General features: G+C 42.9%; 3 protein-coding genes across 6 annotated transcripts in view; 1 reads left to right on the top strand and 2 right to left on the bottom strand.

Moving 5' to 3' along the window:
* LOC113842240 (SKI family transcriptional corepressor 2) overlaps positions 1-20300 on the top strand; it is a 44637-nt gene extending 24337 nt beyond the window's left edge. Inside the window, exon 6 of one of the 2 annotated variants that reach the window (XM_072030511.1) lies at positions 18935-20300. The gene's annotated coding sequence lies outside the window, so the exon portion shown is untranslated. The remainder of the gene's footprint in view (positions 1-18934) is intronic. The other variant, XM_072030512.1, reaches the window with a different exon arrangement.
* The window catches only part of LOC119712996 (immediate early response 3-interacting protein 1), a 349750-nt gene that overhangs the window by 300747 nt on the left and 28173 nt on the right, over positions 1-20830 (bottom strand). Inside the window, exon 3 of one of the 3 annotated variants that reach the window (XM_038169510.2) lies at positions 7647-11497. The exons of 1 other annotated variant lie outside the window; for it this stretch is intronic. In XM_038169510.2, the coding sequence (XP_038025438.1) occupies positions 11391-11497 (107 nt within the window). In that variant the 3' untranslated portion in view covers positions 7647-11390. Of the gene's footprint in view, positions 1-7646; positions 11498-20830 lie in introns of those variants that run through there. One more of the 3 variants, XM_038169511.2, reaches the window with a different exon arrangement.
* On the bottom strand, positions 3721-7345 carry LOC140000538 (uncharacterized). Its single transcript, XM_072030520.1, has 2 exons — positions 7105-7345; positions 3721-6562 (listed from the first exon to the last, which is right to left on the bottom strand). Exon 2 carries the CDS (start codon positions 5633-5635, stop codon positions 4190-4192), a length of 1446 nt encoding a protein of 481 aa, XP_071886621.1. The 5' UTR covers positions 5636-6562; positions 7105-7345; the 3' UTR covers positions 3721-4189.

Consider the following 20830-nt stretch of genomic DNA (forward strand, 5'->3'; position numbering starts at 1 on the left):
GAGACCATGGTGGAGCAGGTGGCCCTGCACCGATGGAGGCTGCCGCCTGTGGAAGACCCTTGCCTGAGCAGATTCTGGGCCGGACCTGTAGCCCATGGAGAGGAGCTCACGCAGGAGCAGGTGACCTGGCAGGAGCTGCTGCCCGTAGGGGAGCCAGGTTGGAGCAGTTTGCTCCTGAGGGATGGACCCCGTGGTACGGACCCATATCTGGAGCAGCTCTGGAAGAGCTGCTGCCTGTGGGAAGCCCACGCCAGATCAATTCATCAAGGACTGTATCCCGTGGGTGGGACCCCACAGCACAGGGGACGAGAGTGACCGAGAAGGAGCGGCAGAGAAGAAGCGCTGTAGACTGACCATAACCCCCATTTCCCCGTTCCCCTGCGCCGCTCGGGGGGAGGAGGTGGAAGAGGGTGGATGGGGGGGGAAGGTGCTTTTGTTTTCTTTCCTTTGTTTCTCACTTCTCTAGCTTGTTAGTAATAGGCAATAAATCTTACTATCTCCCTATGCCGAGTCTGTTTTGCCCGTTACAATAATTACAGCGTGATCTTCTTGTCCTTATCTCAACCTTTGAGCCCTTTTCATCGTATTTTCTCCCCATTCCTCTTTGAGGAGGGGGAGTGAGAGAGCGGCTGTGGTGGAGCTCGGCTGCCCACTCGAGCGGAACCACGACAGGGTGTTGCCTGGGAGTTATGGAATGTGCTGGCCATGTGTTAAATAAAAGAAAACAAAATAGTCAATTAGAAGGGTTTTCATAAAGCTACCAGAACACTGAACTGCATACACAGGGAAATGGTAAAAGACCTATCAGTTAAAGCCTTTTGAATTACACTGGCAGCAACAGGGGAAAATGTGCTTTTAGAAAAAAATCCCACATAGATTGGGACAACCTAGAAGACACAGTAAGATGAACTACATTCATTTATTGAACGTAGTGTTATGGAGCTGGAATGATCGGGGCATCTCCACTGCCAGTCTATAGCACAGCACAACACAGAGATCAGTACTGTCATGCAGGCTTCTCCATGCCTGGCTGTCACAGCTTTGCTGCTGTCTGCCCCAACATTCTCCTGAGTTGTGTTGAATGTAAAATGAAGGAAAAAAGCTTCTTTGCGGCCACCTTTTGCTTCTTCCAAAAGTCTAAAGGAGGTCTGACAGCATCTCCGTTCACTGTTTTACTGATGTTGATACTGTCAGGTTTTTGGAGTTTTTTGTTTGTTTGTTTGTTTGTTTTGCGCGCACGCATGTGTTTTTAATCTGCTTTTTAAACTCTCACTTTTTGTCTTTGTTTTCTTTTGAGAAATAGATGAAGCACTATATGATTCACAGCAAACCAGGATAGATATTTAAAGCCTTCCCAGACTAATTGTCAGCCTGTTCTGCCTTTTGCTAACTTCTGTTAACTCCTGCATGACTGAAATGTCTCACCAACACTCAGACAAAATACCCTCATGATGGTTTACCATAGTTTATTGAAGAGTTCAGAAACTCTTCATTCTGTTAGACCTCCAAGTTCCTTCATAAAAACTCCAGGGACAAAAACCAATATGGCCAGTACCCTGAGATAAACAATTCAACAAAAACTGCTGCTACAAGCAAAGGAATGTTCAGAATCACAGAATCACAGAATTTCTAGGTTGGAAGAGACCTCAAGATCATCGAGTCCAACCTCTGACCTAACGCTAACAGTCCCCACTAAACCATATCCCTAAGCTCTACATCTAAACGTCTTTTAAAGACCTCCAGGGATGGTGACTCCACCACTTCCCTGGGCAGTCCATTCCAATGCCTAACAACCCTCTCAGTAAAGAAGTTCTTCCTAATATCCAACCTAAAACACTCCTGGCGCAACTTTAGCCCATTCCCCCTCATCCTGTCACCAGGCACGTGGGAGAACAGACCAACCCCCACCTCGCTACAGCCTCCTTTGAGGTACCTGTAGAGAGCGATAAGGTTGCCCCTGAGCCACCTTTTCTCCAGGCTGAACAATCACAGCTCCGTCAGCCGCTCCTCGTAAGACTTGTTCTCCAGAAATGTTGCACCTCCCTGAATCAAAAGAAGAGGTGGGAACACAGACGGTGTTTTCCTGTTATTTAAAGAACATGTTTTCCTACTTTCTGTAGCATCAGATAGGGTAAGTTCAGGGAAGCAAGAAAGTGCAAGGCAGGTCTCTGGAAATTACTCCATCTTTAGCCCAAATATTGAAAGCTTCATAAATAAAGAAGAGCCTGAGGTAGTGTAGATATTAATGAAAGGTGATAACCTCATCCTTCAGTATAAGTTCAGTCATTACTTGGGTTTGGGAGTGAGGTAGTTTTCAAATAATTTGTGTAGATCAAAATATTTGATGTGTGGTATTGGTGAAATGGCATCTTGGAGTTTTGCCATTCATTATCCTTTTGTTCTTCTACAGTAAAATTAATGCTCTGTCATTGCCATGTAAATAAACACTGCAGTTGAACTACATGAAATAAAATTCAAATAAAAGAAAAGAACATATATGGCCAACCAAGGAAGTGGCGACTGTGTATGCCAGCTTGAAAAATATGTGGTTTCAATGTACCACAAAGTATTGGTCAATTTTCTTCAGGATTAAAATGGAAAAGAGATAATGTGCTATAAACAATATATGTAAGTGACCATAAAACCTATTTACAGATTTAGACTTACCAAAAAAAAAACCTTCCCCATATAATAAAACAAGAAAATGGGTCTTTGTAAAGCAGGTAAGTGTAAAATCCAAGATTCTTCCTCTAGAGAAGTGTGTGTTGCACAGAAAGAGATGGGGTCTGCTCCAGGCTCTCGCTGCCAGACAGGGCTGCTGCTTCAGGTTGGGGGTTAGAAGCTCTTAGTTTTGCCAGGATTTCCTGGCAAAGTTACTAACGGACTGTGGTGGTGTTGGATAAGAAGGAGCTAGGGAGAGAAATCTTAGGAAATCCAGTGAAAGGAACATGGAGGTAAAATTGTATTGCTTGTGGCTTGAAGATGCCTGAGGCAAAAGGAGGAGGGAGAAAAAAGCTGGTGGGTAACAGGCTTCGTATCCCAGTCTGGCTCACTGCAGCATTGGGCAGAGGGCTGAGTGACCATGGGGACTGAACCTCTGTCCAGCCCTGAAGCTGCTGGGGACAGAAACACTGCCAGGGTAATTCTCACTCTCGGGTGGTAGTGGTTCTCACTGTGATTTGCGCTGGTAAATGAGAGTCATTTGGCTTTTAAATCTTCTCAATCTGTTTTAAAAAGGATAAAATTTATCCCTGTTTCAGCAGGGAGTCAACATGTGAGACATGGAAAGTAGTGCTGTATGTCTCTAGAAAATGTTCCTGACAGGTTACCTGTAGTTAACTCTAAAGTCATCTTTCTTTGGGTCTCACGTTTGGAACTGAGCATTTTGGGGGCAGTTGACATGAATAGCATCAAACCACCACCCACAGCACTGCTAGGCAGTCTCATGTGTAAATGGCTTTCAGTTTCCATGTTCTTGTCATGGAAAGCCATATTAAATGAAAACTGATCCTATTTGCAAGCTCATTCAGCAACAGAATGCTGCTCGCTTCTGTGGCTTGACCTGCTTCAAGTATAGCTGTGATCATTTATAAAGCAGCAGACCTTGTCTTCTGCTGTTTGCACCTTAATTTTTTATATTGCTAATGCACTTGAAAGATGCAAGTAAGGTTTCCCTTTGCCTAGAAAGTCTCAACACAGAGCAAAAAGATCTTTTGAAGAATTTGCTGACCTGATAGGAATACATGCACCTGTGTGTAGTGGCAGTGTGTTCTCACAGAGCCCTGTGCTGGTCATACCCTTGGTGTTGGCTGGCTTGCATTTTGTCCAGCTGCATTTAACAACAGGGTAGTAAAACTGTTGCAGGAAGATCGGCCGAAAACACGACAGACACCAATATGGTCAGATCATGCTCTCCTTTATTACCCGAATAGCCTGACTTTTATAGCAAACTTAACAGGGGCGGATAGTGTCTCACACAAGATTATTGGTCAAAAGCACTCAGACAAACAACTGCAAGAAAACAACCCCACCTGCAAGAAAACAACCCCCTTGTGATTAGCAATCACGTAGATCCCGTCCTTGAAGCCAGCTGCTGGCAACAATATTTTTCTAAATTCCTCAATTGGGCAATGTGGGAACACTGTCATGGGAACTTCTCATAGTTGCCCTGGTAGCTTGGTTTGCTCAGCTACAGCAAGCCATGGGATTTTTGCTGTTTCAAAAAATCCCTCAACAATTCCCCCCTTTTTTTTTTCCTTTTTTGAGCAAACCACGCCCAATATAACATTTTTGCAAGTAGGCCTTTAACCACATTTATCACAATACCACATGCAATGATGACTGACACCACAGCAAACAGAATCCTTAATCCCTCTTTGACTAATCCCAGTAACCATCTAGGCATCGTTTCAAACAAATCAGTGAACCACTGATTGAAAGGATTGATACCATATTGAATCTTTCTCATGTGCTCTTTCAGGAAAGTAATGGATTTGTGAATTGACTCATTATGATCAGAAACGTTTAAACAGTACATTCCCTTAAAGTCCTCACACCCATTCCTTTGAGCCAAAAGCAAGTAGTCAATATCAGCTTGATCCTGTAAAAGCACATGTCGCAGACTATTTTGATCTGGTAACATCTCCTCAAGTATCTCTGTCGTGGCATAGGCTTGCTTCTCGGCCCAGCATACCAATTTTTCTAAGTTGTTACGTGCGGCCGCAGATGCCACTCCTGGCACTAAAATCGCCAATGCCGCTCTAGCTGCAACCCCACACAATTCAACATTAGCATTGCAATCCGGTGCAAGCAATGCCCATTTATGTCTGGTGATCTCACGCAACTGTGACAAGCTAGGAGCAAATACAATGAGTTTATCTAAGTAACATGGACATCTGATAGCATTTGCAGGGATACCTTGCCAGGCCCTATCCCCACAAATCAGAAAAACATCAAAAGGTAAGGCCAAAGCTGTACAGTTGTTCCAAACACTACAGTTGTTACCCCTTGTCTCCATGCCATAAGCCCCTAAACCCTGCTTAGCAGTGTCATTGTAATCACGGGTGTTATTTGTATTTTTGTACCAGTATGGCCTTTTCCAGGTTCCTGTAGCAGGATCCATCTGATAGCCACGGTTACATTCACATTTGTAGCCACCTTTCAGGTTGATACAGATTTGACTAAAGATACCAGGATTTTGACATTCATCAATATCTCCACAGGTTCTCTTGTCTACAAACTCAAACCCAGCTGGACAGTCACATTCATTTTTGTTGCATTCCTTCAGGGGCTCATCACCCCAGTCCTTGCAGTCTCTCTGCTGGTTACACACTTTATTGATATCTATGCATTCTCCACTTCTGCACTTGAATTTGCCAGGTCCAGAGCACTGAATAACATTGTTACAGTTTGCTTCATCAGTGCCATCCAGACGGTCTCTCACACCTCTGCACTGCCTACTCCTATGGACACAGTTCCCATCTTCACATCTGGTCTGGCCTGCAGGTCCAAGAAGGGCAGTTAATTTTATCACTTCCATCCTTGCAATCAGGATCTCTGTCACAGTCTTTTTGACCATCACATTTCCAGGACACTGGGATACAATGGGTTGACTGAGGACCACAGCTGATTTCATTTACCTGGCATGTTCTTATAGAATCATAGAATCATAGAATATCCTGAGTTGGAAGGGACCCTTAAGGATCATCAAGTCCAACTCTTGACACCGCACAGGTCTACCCAAAAGTTCAGACCATGTGACTAAGTGCACAGTCCAATCTCTTCTTAAATTCAGACAGGCTCGGTGCAGTGACCACTTCCCTGGGGAGCCTGTTCCAGTGTGCAACCACCCTCTCTGTGAAGAACCCCCTCCTGATGTCAAGCCTAAATTTCCCCTGCCTTAGCTTAACCCCGTTCCCGCGGGTCCTGTCGCTGGTGTTAATGGAGAAAAGGTCTCCTGCCTCTCGACACCCCCTTACGAGGAAGTTGTAGACTGCGATGAGGTCTCCCCTCAGCCTCCTCTTCTCCAGGCTGAACAGGCCCAGTGCCCTCAGCCGTTCCTCGTACGTCTTCCCCTCCAGGCCTTTCACCATCTTCGTAGCCCTCCTCTGGACACTCTCCAACAGTTTCAAGTCTTCTTCACACAAGCACTCTCATCACTGCCATCTGAGCAGTCTTCACATTTTGCTCTAGCACCGTCGGCAGCAGTGCACAGGCAGGCGAGGACGAACAGCAGGCAAAGCGCCCCGCAGCGCAGCAGCGCCCGCCGCCGCCCCGCACTGTCACCTGTGTCACTTATACTACTCCTATTACCCGTGCTGTTAGTGTCAGTGGCATCCTCCTGGTACCGTTTCTGTCTTTGTCGTCCCTTACTCTCCCCCTTTTCTTTTTGCCACTGACCATTCACCACAAATGGATGAGACACATGATTACTAGTTAGGAAAGAGAGTGTAACATCTGCTATACGGCTCCAGGCAGTGCCAGCTGCAACCTTAGAAGCTGTTTGTGAAAGAGCCTGCCGGTGGTCATTTGGTAGTGTGATCCACGGCTCTGCACTCCTGCCCTGCAATAAAGGTAGTAATAGAGCTAAGCCGTCATTAGTAATCCGTACAACGTGGCAACCCCACAGAATGTTATCCAGGAACATTTGTACATTTATCAAATTATGTAACAGCATAGTTATAACACCGATCTGGGGACGAAGTCTTTTTTGCATTGCAAGATAAACCTCTCATAAAAAGAATGCTAGAGAGAAGCAGCACAGCTGCTGCTGCCTCCATGGTTATGTCAGACAGGCTGCAGGGTCCTGATGTCCGTCCCACTGCTATGTGCCAACTCGCCACACGGTGAGGGTTGGCTGCCGTTGTCCACTGACACCTCTGGTCTCCTGTAGCAACTAGATCTCAGATGTCCCGCGTTACACTGCAACTACGTCAATTTCCCACGTCCCTCCGCGGCTCCCGCGTTTCCTGCGGCTCCCGCGTTTCCCACGGTTTCCTTTCCCCGCGGCTTCCTTCCCTGCATCTCCCCGCGGATCTTTTCACCGCGTCCCCCCACGGTTTCCTTCCCCGCGTCCCCCCGCGGTTTCTTTTCCCCGCATCTCACCGCAGGTCCTTTCTTCGGGTCGGTGCTTGGAGTTTCTCAATGTCTCTCAGGTGTTCTGGCTTCTGCCAGGTCTCTCCATGTCTCTCAGAGTCGTCCGTGGCTCTGCAGCATCTCTCAGGGCTCTCTCCGTGCAGTGGTAGTCCCTCCGTGTGCCTCGGGTCTCCTGGCGGCGCTCCGGTCCCTCGGCGCTGCTCCGGTCTCTCGGTGCCGCTCCGGGCTCCCGGCCTATTCGGGTCTCAGCCTGTTCGGGCGCCATATGTTGCGTGAAGCACGGCCGAAAGCACGACAAACACCAGCGGAGTCAGATCATGCTCCATCTTATTGCCCGAATAGCCTAACTTTTATAGCGAGCTTAACAGGGGCGGACAGTGTTTCACACAAGATTATTGGTCAAAAGCACTCAGACAAAAAACTACAAGAAAACAACCCCCTTGTGATTAGCAGTCACGTAGACCTTGTCCTTGAAGCCAGATGCTGGTAACAATATTTTTCTAAATTCCTCAATTGGGCGATGTGGGATGATTTAAAGATCAAAGCCAAAATTTCTTTAAGTGGTATATTCTTTATTGCAGCGCTGGATGCACGGGGGATCCTTCCGCCTATCGTGCATGTTCGAAGTGACAAAATATCTCATATTTATACAGCGAAACAATGAATATTCTATTAGCATCCATACATATTCATTACCTAACCCCGCCTACCCTCGCTTCGTATGCTAATTAGCTTATCAGTCCTTGCGCTTGCGCAAAACCTTCCAAGAATTGTGGGCCGGGGTCTCCAGGATGTGGGCAGTGGTCTTTGGGAGGAAGGCCGTAGGTCTTCCTCGTAATGCACTTTTCACCTTTGCTTAATCAGTTGTTTTCCAAGCTGTAAAAATGCTGAGTTGGCTTTTAGTTTAACTGAGGGTCAGCAGATAACAGGAAGTCTCAGTTAACAAGACAAGACAATTGACTCAAGTTATCTCAAGTCTCAGCCTGACTAACGGTTAACAGATACTGGGATGTTTTCAAATAACAAGATGCTTAAACATAACAAAAGGTCTACAGATAACAAGATGTCGTTTACTTTGTCCTTGCTAACTTTTAACCACAAGTTTTATTCTATCCTAAAGTGAGTTTATACTATATCATTCCCCCCTTTTCTGGAAAATCTAGTAAATTCTTTTACTTAATACGGAAATTTTCTTCCCAGTCTTTATGATATGTACCCCTCAATACCTGACCATGCACATTTGTCAAGGAGGTTAACATGGACATTCGTTGTAACAATTTCCAATTCCAAACAAGTAATATAAAAGACAATATTAAACTTACACCAACTAATATCAATAAAACAATAATTGGGTGACTCAATGTGTTCAAAATCCCAGTTACAGTTGGCGACCATCCAAAAAGTGTATCCCACCAGTTGTGACTTGTGTCTCGTTTTACTCTTTGCAAAACTCTGCTTATTTCCTTTGTATCATGATGGACAGTAATTAGAGTCTTCTCTCCATTTTCCTGAATGCCTTTTAAAATTCTAATCAGGTCTTGGTGTTTAACTAGTTGCTTCACTAGTGTGAGGTTCATCCCAATAGGTGTAGGTAGTAACTTATGATACATTGTGTTGTTAGACTTGATCAGCTGGTGGGATACCACTGGTGCCAAATATAGAATATCACACCCGACGATTCTAACAAAGTTACAAATACAGAAATTAGAATGATGTTTGCTATGGAGAGTTATGTTCTCCTTATCTACTTCTACAAAATCACAAGCAGTTCTTAAGCACACACAGCCTTGACCAACATATACAAGCACATTCTTTTGGCTAGTATTTGGATGAATTTCAAAGTGACAGATACCTTGCTCCGTGTCAAAACATACATCCTGAGCCTCAATTGTATTGCTTTCACAAATAAATCCTCGTTGTTCCCCGGTAACACATGATTCTAGATTTACAGACTGCCATTTCCCATTCTCCATCCGTATAGTAAGCACGAAGGCAGTAGCCATGTTAATAATGGGCATAAGTACAATTTACCAGGGTCCACGAGGACTGGAACTTCTCAAAATCATTGGCATTGTCCCAAACTGCCTTTTGGACTTCAGCTGGAAAAATGCCTTTACTTCCTTCCCTAATGATCAAGGCAGCCGTTGCCTGCAACCATAACTGTGCTTGCATACAACTAAGAGCTCAGGATACATCTTGTGTCCACTCTTCTCCTAATTTTCACCATTCTGATGGTTTATATAAATAGTTACCATTTGTTCACCAGATGACCATAACTGATAACTTTCCATTAAAGTTCTTATCCTCTGTTGTTACGGCTTTAGTTCAAGGCCACCCACCATTCTCTATTATCACAGAGGCACCTTCCTGAATCACAATTACAACTATAAGCCATAAAAACAAAACAATTCTATGAACAAATTTTCTGCCAACCATATTACCAAATACTCCCGTCCATAATGTCCTCATCTTGATCGACTAAGCTTTAGTTTCAGTTCATTGTCACCTAGTGTTACTTTTCAGGGAGCTCCTGGAGCCTTCTTCACTCGGGAATAGTGGATCCAAGCGGCTTGTTCTCTAATCTTGATAGCAGTGTGAGTTGTCAGCAACACTTGATACAGTCCATTCCATTTTTCCTCTAGGGGTTGTCCTGAAAAAGTCTTTATACATATATTCCGCAGGCTTAAAGGGGTGGATTGGTTGATCCAACCCTCTAGCCCTAGTCTCTAACACAAATTTATGTACTTTATTTAATTGTTTTTGAAGTTCAGTTATATAAGTATATAAATATTCTGATCCCAGCTGCATTAGATCCTCTCCACTAAATATAAATTGATATGGCCTTCCATATAAAATTTCAAAGGGGCTCAAATTCTTCTTTACTCTAGGTTTAACTCTAATTCTAAGTAATGCTAAAGGGAGGGATTGAGGCCATGACAAATTAGCCTCTTGTCCGATTTTAGCTATTTGTTGTTTAATTAAATGGTTCATTTTTCTACCTGTCCACTTGCCTGCAGTCTATAAAGAGTATGCAGTTGCCAATCTATCTTTAGAATCTTACTTATCTGTTGTACCACTTGCACACAAAAATGTGAAACTCTATCAGAAGACATTGCTACTGGAATCCCAAAGCATGGTATTATTTCATTTAACAAGACTTTAACCACTTCTCTTGCTTTGTTTGTTCGACAAGGAAAAGCTTCGGGCCATCCTGGAAACATGTCAGTCAGAACCAGTAAATAACAAAACCCCCCTTTTCTAGGGAGTTTTGAAAAAATCAATTTACCACTGTTGTCCCAGATAATTTCCTTTACCAATTATTCCAAATTTTATTCTATTCCTGGTATTGGGGTTATTACGTAAACAGATGCTACATTGTTGAGTTACTTGTTTTATTGATGTGTATAAATTTCATCCCACTGATGTCTGACTCATGCTCTTATGCAATGTGTCAGCTCCCCGATGTGTTTTATTGTGTTCTGTAAAAACTATGGGCCATATCAAATTAGAGGGTATTATTACACAGTTATCTTTTAAATATACTCATCTATCTGGTTTAATTTTACCTTTCAAATCTTCAATTAATTTTAAGTCTTCTTTTGTATAATTTGGCTTTTTGGTTCATGTATATAGTTTGGATTTTACCGTCTGGTATTAAAGACAATGCCTTCACCTCAGTTATTTCAGCTGCCTGTTTAGCCTCCTGATCTGCCAATCGATTTCCAATTTCAAAATCAGCGTTTCCCTTTTGGAGTCCTTGACAATGCATGATAGCTACCTTTTCTGATTGTTTTACAGCCTCTAACAATTTTAAAATTTCTTCAGCATGTTTTTTTTTTGTTTTCCCTGAGCAGTCAGCAATCCACGTTCTTTCCAAATCGCTCCATGAGCATGTATCATGCCAAATGCATATTTAGAATCTGTCCAAATATTTATTTTCCTTCCTGCTGCCAGTTCCAGTGCTCGCGTAAGTGCAATTACCTGTGCTTTCTGGGTGGACGTCCCAGGGAGTAATGGTTTGGACTCGATTACCTGTTGAGCAGTTGTAACAGCATATCCTGCCTTACGTTGTCCTTGTTTTACAAAGCTGCTCCCATCAAGATTCATCAGCATCTTCTAAAGGTTCTTCCTTAAGATCGGGTCGACTAGAATACACAGTCTCCATTGTTTCTATACAATCATGAGTTATAGGTTCATCCAGAGTTCCGCTAAGGAAAGAAGCTGTCATTCCTAGAAAGGTTCGTAGTTCCTTTACCGTTTGAGGTTCTGGAGTCCGGCAAATGACTTCCTTACGTTCAGTTCCTAGTTCTCGCTGACCTCCCGAAATTCCAAATCCCAAGTAGGTCACGTGTTGTTGAACCAGCTGGACTTTCTGTTGAGAGACTCGTTATCCATTTAAACCCTGAAAATTAAGGAGACTTATAGTCCATTGAATACAACTCTCTTTAGTCTCGGTAGCTATTAAGAGATCATCTACGTATTGTAACAAAGCCCCTTCAGTGTCCGGAGGTATCCAAGTTCTAATTGGTTTCCAAAAATAGTGGGACTATTCTTGAATCCTTGTGGTAGCACTGTCCACGTTAACTGTGTCTTTCTGCCTGAGTCAGGGTTTTCCCATTCAAAGGCAAATAGGTTTTGGCTTTCAGTGGCTAAAGGTAGGCAGAAGAAGGCGTCTTTTAAATCCAGTACGGTAAATCAGACTTGACTATTCTTTAATTTAGTCAGCAAAGTATAAGGGTTTGCCACTACTGGATGTATATCCTCGGTGATCTTATTTATGGCCCTCAGATCCTGAACTAGCCTATATCTTTTTCCATCTGCCTTTTTAATTGGCAATATGGGTGTATTGTATTCTGATTCACATTCAATCAATAATCCATACTGTATAAATCTATCAATTATCTCTTTAATTCCTTTCCTATCTTCTATCCTCAAAGGATATTGCTTAACCTTAATGGGTTTCTCTCCTGGCTTTAATTTAATAATTATTGGGGTCACATTTTTAGCTCTTCCAGAGACTTCAGTGGCCCAAACTCCTGGATATACTTGATTTATGATCTCTAAGGGTATTTCACTTTTAGGGTCGGTTTGTATTAGTGCCAGGCTTAACACATTTATTAGTTGTTCTTCTCCTATCCTTAATTCCATTTTCCTTTTTTTCGAAGATAATTTCTGCTTCTAATTGTTCTAACAGATCTCAACCTAATAGAGATTTTGGAGATCCAGGTAGATATAAAAACCTATGTATCCCCATTTGTTTCCTGTTATAAATGAGGTCTGAATTTTGTAATATTTATAAAACAAATATTTCTAAAAGGTATATAAAAGGCAAGTAAACAGCGCTGGGTGTGCAGGGAGTCTACGCTCCACCAACACGCACACACAAACATCAAACGTTCTAAATACATGTATACAGAACATTGCTTTACATAATAACCCGAGTATGCCTATACATACATACAATCAGGATAGGTAACAAACAATCCTTTGAGTTCCATAACTTAACAGTCCCCATTCTGCCAGCCTGTTCCTCTTCACTTCTTTTTCCTGCTTCTGTACCGATGTAACTTCATAGTGTTGCCTTTTTTTTTTTTTTTTTTTTTTTTTTTAAAGAGCAGGCTCCCCTCTAATACCCTTCTCTCCACAGCAGTTCTTTTCAAAACAACTGTTTAATTAGTCAAACAACTTTGAATGTAACAACAACAGCAAACACCCAGAAACATCCATGCCTTAATGGCTGGAGAACAAGAAACCCCAGACTGCATGGAGTCTCCTGAATCACCCTTCTTTGTTAATATCAACCATTTTCTCGACACGAATTACCACTCCATATATAACATTTCCCCAACTTGTATTTCAAAGGTTCACAAAAATAAGCCTTTTCGGTTACACCCTTTTACGTTAACATAATCATTCCGTAAAGGCATTAATGCTTGATTTAGAACTGAATACGTTGCCCCATATCAATAAGAAATTTCACTTCCATTCCTCCCCTATCTTCATTATAATCAGTGGAGGATCCGCTAGGGTAGATTCCCCAGGTCCTCGTTATTCCTGTTGAAATCAGGGGCCGATGATTACCCTAGAAAAAGGCTAGTCGATTTGTCCTCTGAAGCCAGGTCCAAACCATTTTTTTTTTTTTTTCTTTCTTCCCCATTACATTTCAGAGTTGGTCCAAAAATTCCACAGGGGTTTCTTTTAGACCTTGTTGGAAGCATATTCTCAATTCCCAAATCGTCCAGATTCTAGTATTTACTTAACCGTTCATAATTTTCAGGATGATGAGGGCCTTAGTGGGGGTCGGTCAGGAAAATGCAATTGTCCACAGTTCCCTGAGCGATCCCATCGGCAATCTGAGCTCACACATGAACTCAGGTTGTTTTCAGAGTTAACTGCTTTTCTGTTTCTGTGACAACTCTCTGGGACTCATCATGATCCCTTTGCCCCAGAGGGCTAACACCCATGATTTTAAGGTCTCAGCCCCAGGCCGAGGCAGAACTGTTAACATTCCTACATCCTCTTTCCCTGCTCATTCAACTTCAAACACCTTTAACACTTGCAATAACCCTTTTAACACTTCCTTTATCTTTCTCCAGCCTGTACTTTTCTAATGCCAACATCAAAGGCTCAGTCAGGGGCCAACTTAATTCCATACCTTTTCCCTCCCAGATGCTGAAACAACATCAGTATACAACATTCCATCCTATTTTCCTTCTCAAAAACAACATTGACTGTAGCAAAGTATTATAGTTTAAAGCTCCATTAAAAGGCCACTTTTTTCAACATTCCAGCTTATAAAGCAGCCACCATTGATTACAATATTTTGTCAGAGTTTTCTTATTTTCACTTCCACCCGGAGCCCCCCCTATATCCTTCCAATAACTCAAAATACAGCCCAACGTACTTTTCTTAGGAATTTCACTGCTTACTCGTCCCCCCATTTTCCAGTTCACACTTTCAGAATACATGTATCACTTACAAAACTGTGGGCACACAGGTATCTTTCAATAGCGATGTCACAAAACTACTATTATTACCAGGAGATATTGCCAAAATCACAATAACAATAATCAGAGTCAAATTCCACATGCGATATGTCAGAAAACCAAAATATGTAACACTGTAACGATATCTTTCTTATAACAATGTCACGAAACTTATTATTATCACCAAGAAAATAGCCAAAATCGCAGTAACAATAACCAGAGTTAAATACCATACTCCATGAGTCAGAAAACCAAAATAGGCAACACAATTCCAAATGGACCTTAAAGCGAGCTCTTTCCTTAAGGTCCCCAAATATACCTATGGTGCTAACCACAAAGTATATACCAAATACTGCCTTGCAGAAGATCACCTTCCGACTTACAGACAGTTCCAGATACAGATGGACCTCAAGGTCCCCAAATATACTTGTGGTACTAACCACAAAGTATATACCAAATACTGTCCTGCAGAAGATCACCTTCCGACTTAATGGACAGTTCCAAATGACCGGTCTACCAGAAAACCAAACCAGAATAAAGAATATACTCACTTACAATGATGGGTGGGGTCCTTGTCTGCCTCCGCAGTGATCCGGTGAGTCGAGGAGTCCCTCCGGGAAATCCCGGGGGTACCCTAGGGAGTCCTGTCCCCAGCGGGTCCTGCAGACCGGCAGAGAGGTTGTCCCACCTGGGTCGCCAAATTGATTTAAAGATCAAAGCCAAAATTTCTTTAAGTGGTATATTCTTTATTGCAGCGCTGGATGCACGGGGGATCCTTCCGCCTATCGTGCATGTTTGAAGTGACAAAATATCTCATATTTATACAGCGAAACAATGAATATTCTATTAGCGAATATACATATTCATTACCTAACCCCGCCTACCCTCGCTTCGTATGCTAATTAGCTGATCAGTCCTTGCGCTTGCGCAAAACCTTCCAAGAATTGTGGGCCGGGGTCTCCAGGATGTGGGCAGTGGTCTTTGGGAGGAAGGCCGTAGGTCTTCCTCGTAATGCACTTTTCACCTTTGCTTAATCAGTTGTTTTCCAAGCTGTAAAAATGCTGAGTTGGCTTTTAGTTTAACTGAGGGTCAGCAGATAACAGGAAGTCTCAGTTAACAAGACAAGACAATTGACTCAAGTTATCTCAAGTCTCAGCCTGACTGAGGGTTAACAGATACTGGGATGTTTTCAAATAACAAGATGCTTAAACATAACAAAAGGTCTACAGATAACAAGATGTCGTTTACTTTGTCCTTGCTAACTTTTAACCACAAGTTTTATTCTATCCTAAAGTGAGTTTATACTATATCAGGGAACACTGTCATGGGAACTTCTCATAGTTGCCCTGGTAGCTTGGTTTGCTCAGCTGCAGCAAGCCATGGGATTTTTGCTGTTTCAAAAAATCCCTCAACATTTGGGTCCACGGAGCACTGGGTATGTCAGGCTTTGAATATTCCTGTTAATAGTAGAATACCTGTGGACCCGGAAGAGAGCAAGTACATGTATGCTGCAGCCTGGCTGGGACTAACGGAATCGCCCGCCACTTGTATATTTAATTTAATTAAGTATTGCAGTCAATGGTGGCCACTATATAAACTAAATGGTTGCTTTATGGAGTAATCGACTATAACACTATCTTGCAAATAATGTTGGTTTTGAGGAGAGAAGGGAAATAGGATGAAATGTTGTCAGCATCTTGGATGGAAAAGGCGTGGAATTAAGTTGGCCCCTGACTGAGCCTTTGGTGTTGGCATGAGAAAAGCACAGGCTGGAGAAAGATAAAGGAAGGGTTATAAGGGTTGTCAAAGGTGTTAAAGGTGTGGCATGTAGTATTTGACAGAGCTGTTTGAAGTTGAATGAGCAGGGAAAGAGCATGTAGGAATGTTAATAGTTCTGCCTCAACCCGAGGCCGAGATCTCAAAATCACAGGTGTGAGCCCTCTGGGGCAGAGGGACCATGATTGGTCCGAGAGAGTTGTCATGGAAACAGAAAAGCAGCTAACTCTTAAAACAACCTGATTTCATGTGTGAGCTCAGATTGCCAGTGGGACCGCTCAGGGAACTGTTAACGATTGCATTCCCCTGACTGACCCCCCACTGAGACCCTAATCACCCCGGAAATAATGAACGGTTATGTAAATACAAAAATCTGGTTAAATTGGGAATTGAGAATCTGTTCCAACAAGGTCCAAAAGAAACCCCTATGGAATTTTTGGACCAACTTCAAAATGCAATGGTGTTGCGAAGCACGGCCGAAAGCACGACAGACACCAGTTGAGTCAGATCATGCTGCTCCATTTTATTGCCCGAATAGCCTAACTTTTATAGTGAACTTTACAGGGGCGGACAGTGCTTCACACAAGATTATTGGTCAAAAGCACTCAGACAAACAACTATAAGACAACAACCCCACCTGCAAGAAAAGAACCCCCCTTGTGATTAGCAGTCAGGAAAACAACCCCCCTTGTGATTAGCGGTCACGTAGACCTAGTCCTTGAGGCCAGCTGCTGGTAACAATATTTTTCTGAGTTCCTTAATTGAGCGATGTGGGAGTCATTGCCGTGGGAGCTTCTCACAGTTACTCTGGCAGCTTGGTTTGCTCAGCTACAGCAGGCCCTGAGATTTTCTAAGGCCTACCCCTGGTTGCTTAAAGCAAGCTCAAATTGAACAGTTGTTCCACGGGCACATGTCCACGTCCTGTATGCCAATTCCCAACACAATGGAAAACAAAACAAAACAAAAAGAATTTGGACCTGGCTTCAGAATACAAACAGAGGCAATTGGCTAGCCTCTTTCTAGGGCAATTGGCCCCTGATATCAGAAAGAAATTGTATTGGGCTGCAGGCAGGTGATATAGTATAAACTCACTTTAGGATAGAATAAAACTTGTGGTTAAAAGTTAGCGAGAACAAAGTAAACGACATCTTGCTATCTGTTGACCTTCTGTTATGTTGAAGCATTTTGTTATTTGAAAACATCCCGTTATCTGTTAACCCTCAGTCAGGCTGAGACTTGAGATAACTTGAGTCAACTGTCTGTTATGTCTTGTTAACTGAGACATCCTGTTGTCTGCCGACCCTCAGTTAAACCGAAAGCCAACTCAGCATTTTTACAGCTTGGAAAACAACTGATTAAGCAAAAGGTGAAAAGTGCATCACGAGGAAGATCTACGGCCTTCCTCCCAAAGACCACTGCCCACATTTTGAAGACCCCGGCCCACAATTCTTGGAAGGCTTTGCGCAAGCGCAAGGACTGATAAGCTAATTAGCACACGAAGCGAGAGTAGGCGGGTTTAGGTAATGAATATGTATATTCGCTAATAGAATATTCATTGTTTCGCTGTATAAATATGAGATAGTTTGTCACTTCGAACATGCACGATAGGCGGAAAGATCCCCCATGCATCCAGCGCTGCAATAAAGAATATACCACTTAAGGAAATTTCGGCTTTGATCTTTAAATCACAGGAATGACAGGGACCTGGGACTTCTACCCTAGCAGGTCCACTGGTACTCTGACCAGGGGACGCACTTCACACCTAAGGTGTTACGGGACTTATCCACAGCCTTAGGCATTAAATGGGAATACCATACTCCATGGCATCCACAAAGTTCAGGTCGAGTTGAGAGAATGAATCAAATGATTAAACAACAATTGGCTTAATTAATGATTGAAACCCAACTGTCTTGCATAAAATGTTTGCCATTGGCATTATTGAATATTAGGACTATGCCACATAGTGAAACGGTTATCCTGTAAGATGATATATGGAATGCCATATTCCCAAGGAAAGCCATGGGATTTTTCTTTGATAGAGAACTATGAAAGCCAGAAATATGGGATCATGACAGGGAAACAACTACAACAATTAAGGGAAAAGGGAATTTTAGCACAAAACACCCCACTGTTGGGAATTGGCACAAAGGGCGTGGACATGAGTCCGTGGAACAATTGCTCAATCTGAGCTTGCTTTAAGCAACCAGGAGTAGGCCTTAGCAAATCCCATGGCCTGCTGTAGCTGAGCAAACCGAGCTACCAGGGCAACTATGAAAAGTTCCCATGACAGTGTTCCCACATCGCCCAATTGAGGAATTTAGAAAAATATTGTTACCAGCAGCTGGCCTCAAGGACAATATCTACGTGACTGCTAATCACAAGGGGGTTGTTTTCTTGCAGGTGGGGTTGTTTTCTTGCAGTTGTTTGTCTGAGTGCTTTTGACCAATAATCTTGTGTGAGACACTGTCCGCCCCTGTTAAGTTCACTATAAAAGTTAGGCTATTCGGGCAATAAAATGGAGGAGCATGATCTGACTCTGCTGGTGTCTGTCGTGCTTTCGGCCGTGCTTCCTGCAACGCACTCTAACACCCCACTGGGGTTTGCTATTCATAAGATACAACCAAGAGACAAGGTCTTAATAAAAAGCTGGAGGGAAGAATCATTGAACCATTGAATCATTGATGGGAGCGACAGTACCTTGTTTTACTACTGAAACAGCTGTGAGAACAGCAGAAAGGGGTTGGACCCATGCATCCAGAGTAAAGGGACCAATAACTACCAAAGCTTGGAGGGTTGAGTCCACTCTTGGGGAACTGAAACTAAGGCTAAAGAGGGACTAATATTCTGGCAATGAAGCTCTGCAGGAATTAAGGATGCCAAATAAAGAGGACAAGCCTGAAGGGAGGAAAGGGAGAAGGCAAGACAGGGGCAGGACCCCCCACTATGGTGTGTATGGTCTACCAAGGGAGGCAACCCCTATGGGTATTGACTGCCGAGTGAGAGGGCCTCGACCGGACTTCTCCCACACTAAGGTCAGGTTGTTTTAAACCCATATAAAATTATGATTTGTTTTCCAGGAGCTGGATCACCCCGAAAGGCCGAATGGTAACACAAGCCTGAATCGACCCTGAAAGCGGGCCCAACCCCTTGATTGAAAGCATTTGCCTATTATAATCCAGCTACATGGGCAGAAGACGGATCCTGGGGCTATAAGACCCCAATATATATGCTTAATAGAATAATTAGGTTAGAAGCTGTAGTAGAAATAGTTGTAAATAAAACCGGAGATACACTTATGTTAATTGCAAAGCAAAATACCAAGATGAGAACTGCTTTGTATCAAAATCGCTTAGCTTTGGATTATTCACTAGTGCAAGAAGGAGAAGTCTGTGGAAAATTTAACTTTAGTAATTGCTTTTTAGAGATTGATGATGAAGGAAAAGCTGTAAATGAGCTTGTAAAAGAAATTAAGAAAATTGCACATGTCCCAGTTCAAACCTGGAATGGAATTGATCTAGGAGGATTATGGGGTGAACGTTATGGGTGGTGATTGGCTTGATAAAATAGGGATGGTTGTATTGGGGATATGTGGAGGATTGTTAATAATTCCATGTTTAATACCTTGTATTACCAGACTAATACACTCGGTTATACAAGGAATGCAAATATCTGCGGTACCTGTTTACCCAGAACCAGGGAAAGAGAAAACCCATTCCATGATGATAATAAAAACAAAAGAAGATCCAAAATTGATATCAATTTGGCAAGTATTAACTCAATTGGAAAGGAAAACACGGATCAATGCCATGAAAAAGGAGATGGGGGATTGTGAAATGTGTTCATCTGATTCGTGTCGATATGGAACAATGCTAGGGCCACATGATGAAATATGACCTTCTGTCTTACATACCCTTGTATAAGCACAAGTCTAAGAAAAACAGAGTGGTTAATGTATATAGTTCTTGTATCTTGCAAAGGAATGGTCCAGCAATTTGTGTCAATAGAAGGTTTGAAGGATAAACCTTGAGCCTCGGGTCTAGGAGATAAGAGAACAAAAGGGTTTCAAAATAACTGCTGATTATTGCAGGAGACGCTGCACAAGTCTGACATCTGGCCCAGAGACTATCAAATAAGGAGAGAAGGGAAGCTGAAGGACAACTGAAGGACAAAGCCTGGGAGGAAGACTACGAGCCTTCAGCACAAGCGACCCCCAGAGGGACCACCGGAGACTGATACGCATGCTCCAGTGGGAGGGTTCAGATTCCGGGAACTAATTATAATAACCCTGCCTTTTCTAGAAGTATTAATGAATATGTATTATCCTAGGAGCATAAAAACAAGCCGCCTGATGTAACTGGTGTGCATCTTGGTGGAGCAGAGACTCCCGGCACACCCAACACTGTTTGCTTGCCTCTATTCGTTTAATAAATTGTGAACGTTGATTGCAATCCTATTTGGGACTCAGTCATTTATTACAGCATAGACTGACGTTATGATATTTTCTCATACTTTCTGTGAAGAATAACTCTTCTGTAGTGTTGTGGTAAAATATCTTACCGCTACAGATCAAAAATTTTGCCCAGACATAAAGTAATCATGCTGCTCAATAAGAAATTACTGCTCTAATGGCTTTAGAGTGCCAAAGCTCCTGGATGTGGTCAGGCAAGCACAGTAATTCCTTGTCCCTCACCATTTGAGAGCCAGCCTGTGCAGCCCCAGGAACAGACATGAGGGATCTGCAGCAGATTTGTTTTCTATGTTCTGTTCAGTAGAGCTCAGACCATCAGGTTTCCAAGTGACTTTCCAAAGCAAGTTGTGCATCCACATATTGTTTTTGTGAGCTGCAGAAGTGATGAGCTGTGCACTAACTATACAGTTCACACAGATAAAGGATTGGATGTATAACCTGCATGATTCTAATTGAACATTCAAACCTCAGATGTTCAGTTTGCACTCTTACTTGGTTACTTAGG

The sequence above is a fragment of the Anas platyrhynchos genome, chromosome W (genome assembly GCF_047663525.1).
Source record: "Anas platyrhynchos isolate ZD024472 breed Pekin duck chromosome W, IASCAAS_PekinDuck_T2T, whole genome shotgun sequence".
NCBI classification, from domain to species: domain Eukaryota; kingdom Metazoa; phylum Chordata; class Aves; order Anseriformes; family Anatidae; genus Anas; species Anas platyrhynchos.

Bases quoted from the DNA above. Each gene is read 5' to 3' on its own strand.
- LOC140000538 (XM_072030520.1), bottom strand. From the start codon at position 5,635: ATGAAATCAGCTGTGGTCCTCAGTCAACCCATTGTATCCCAGTGTCCT.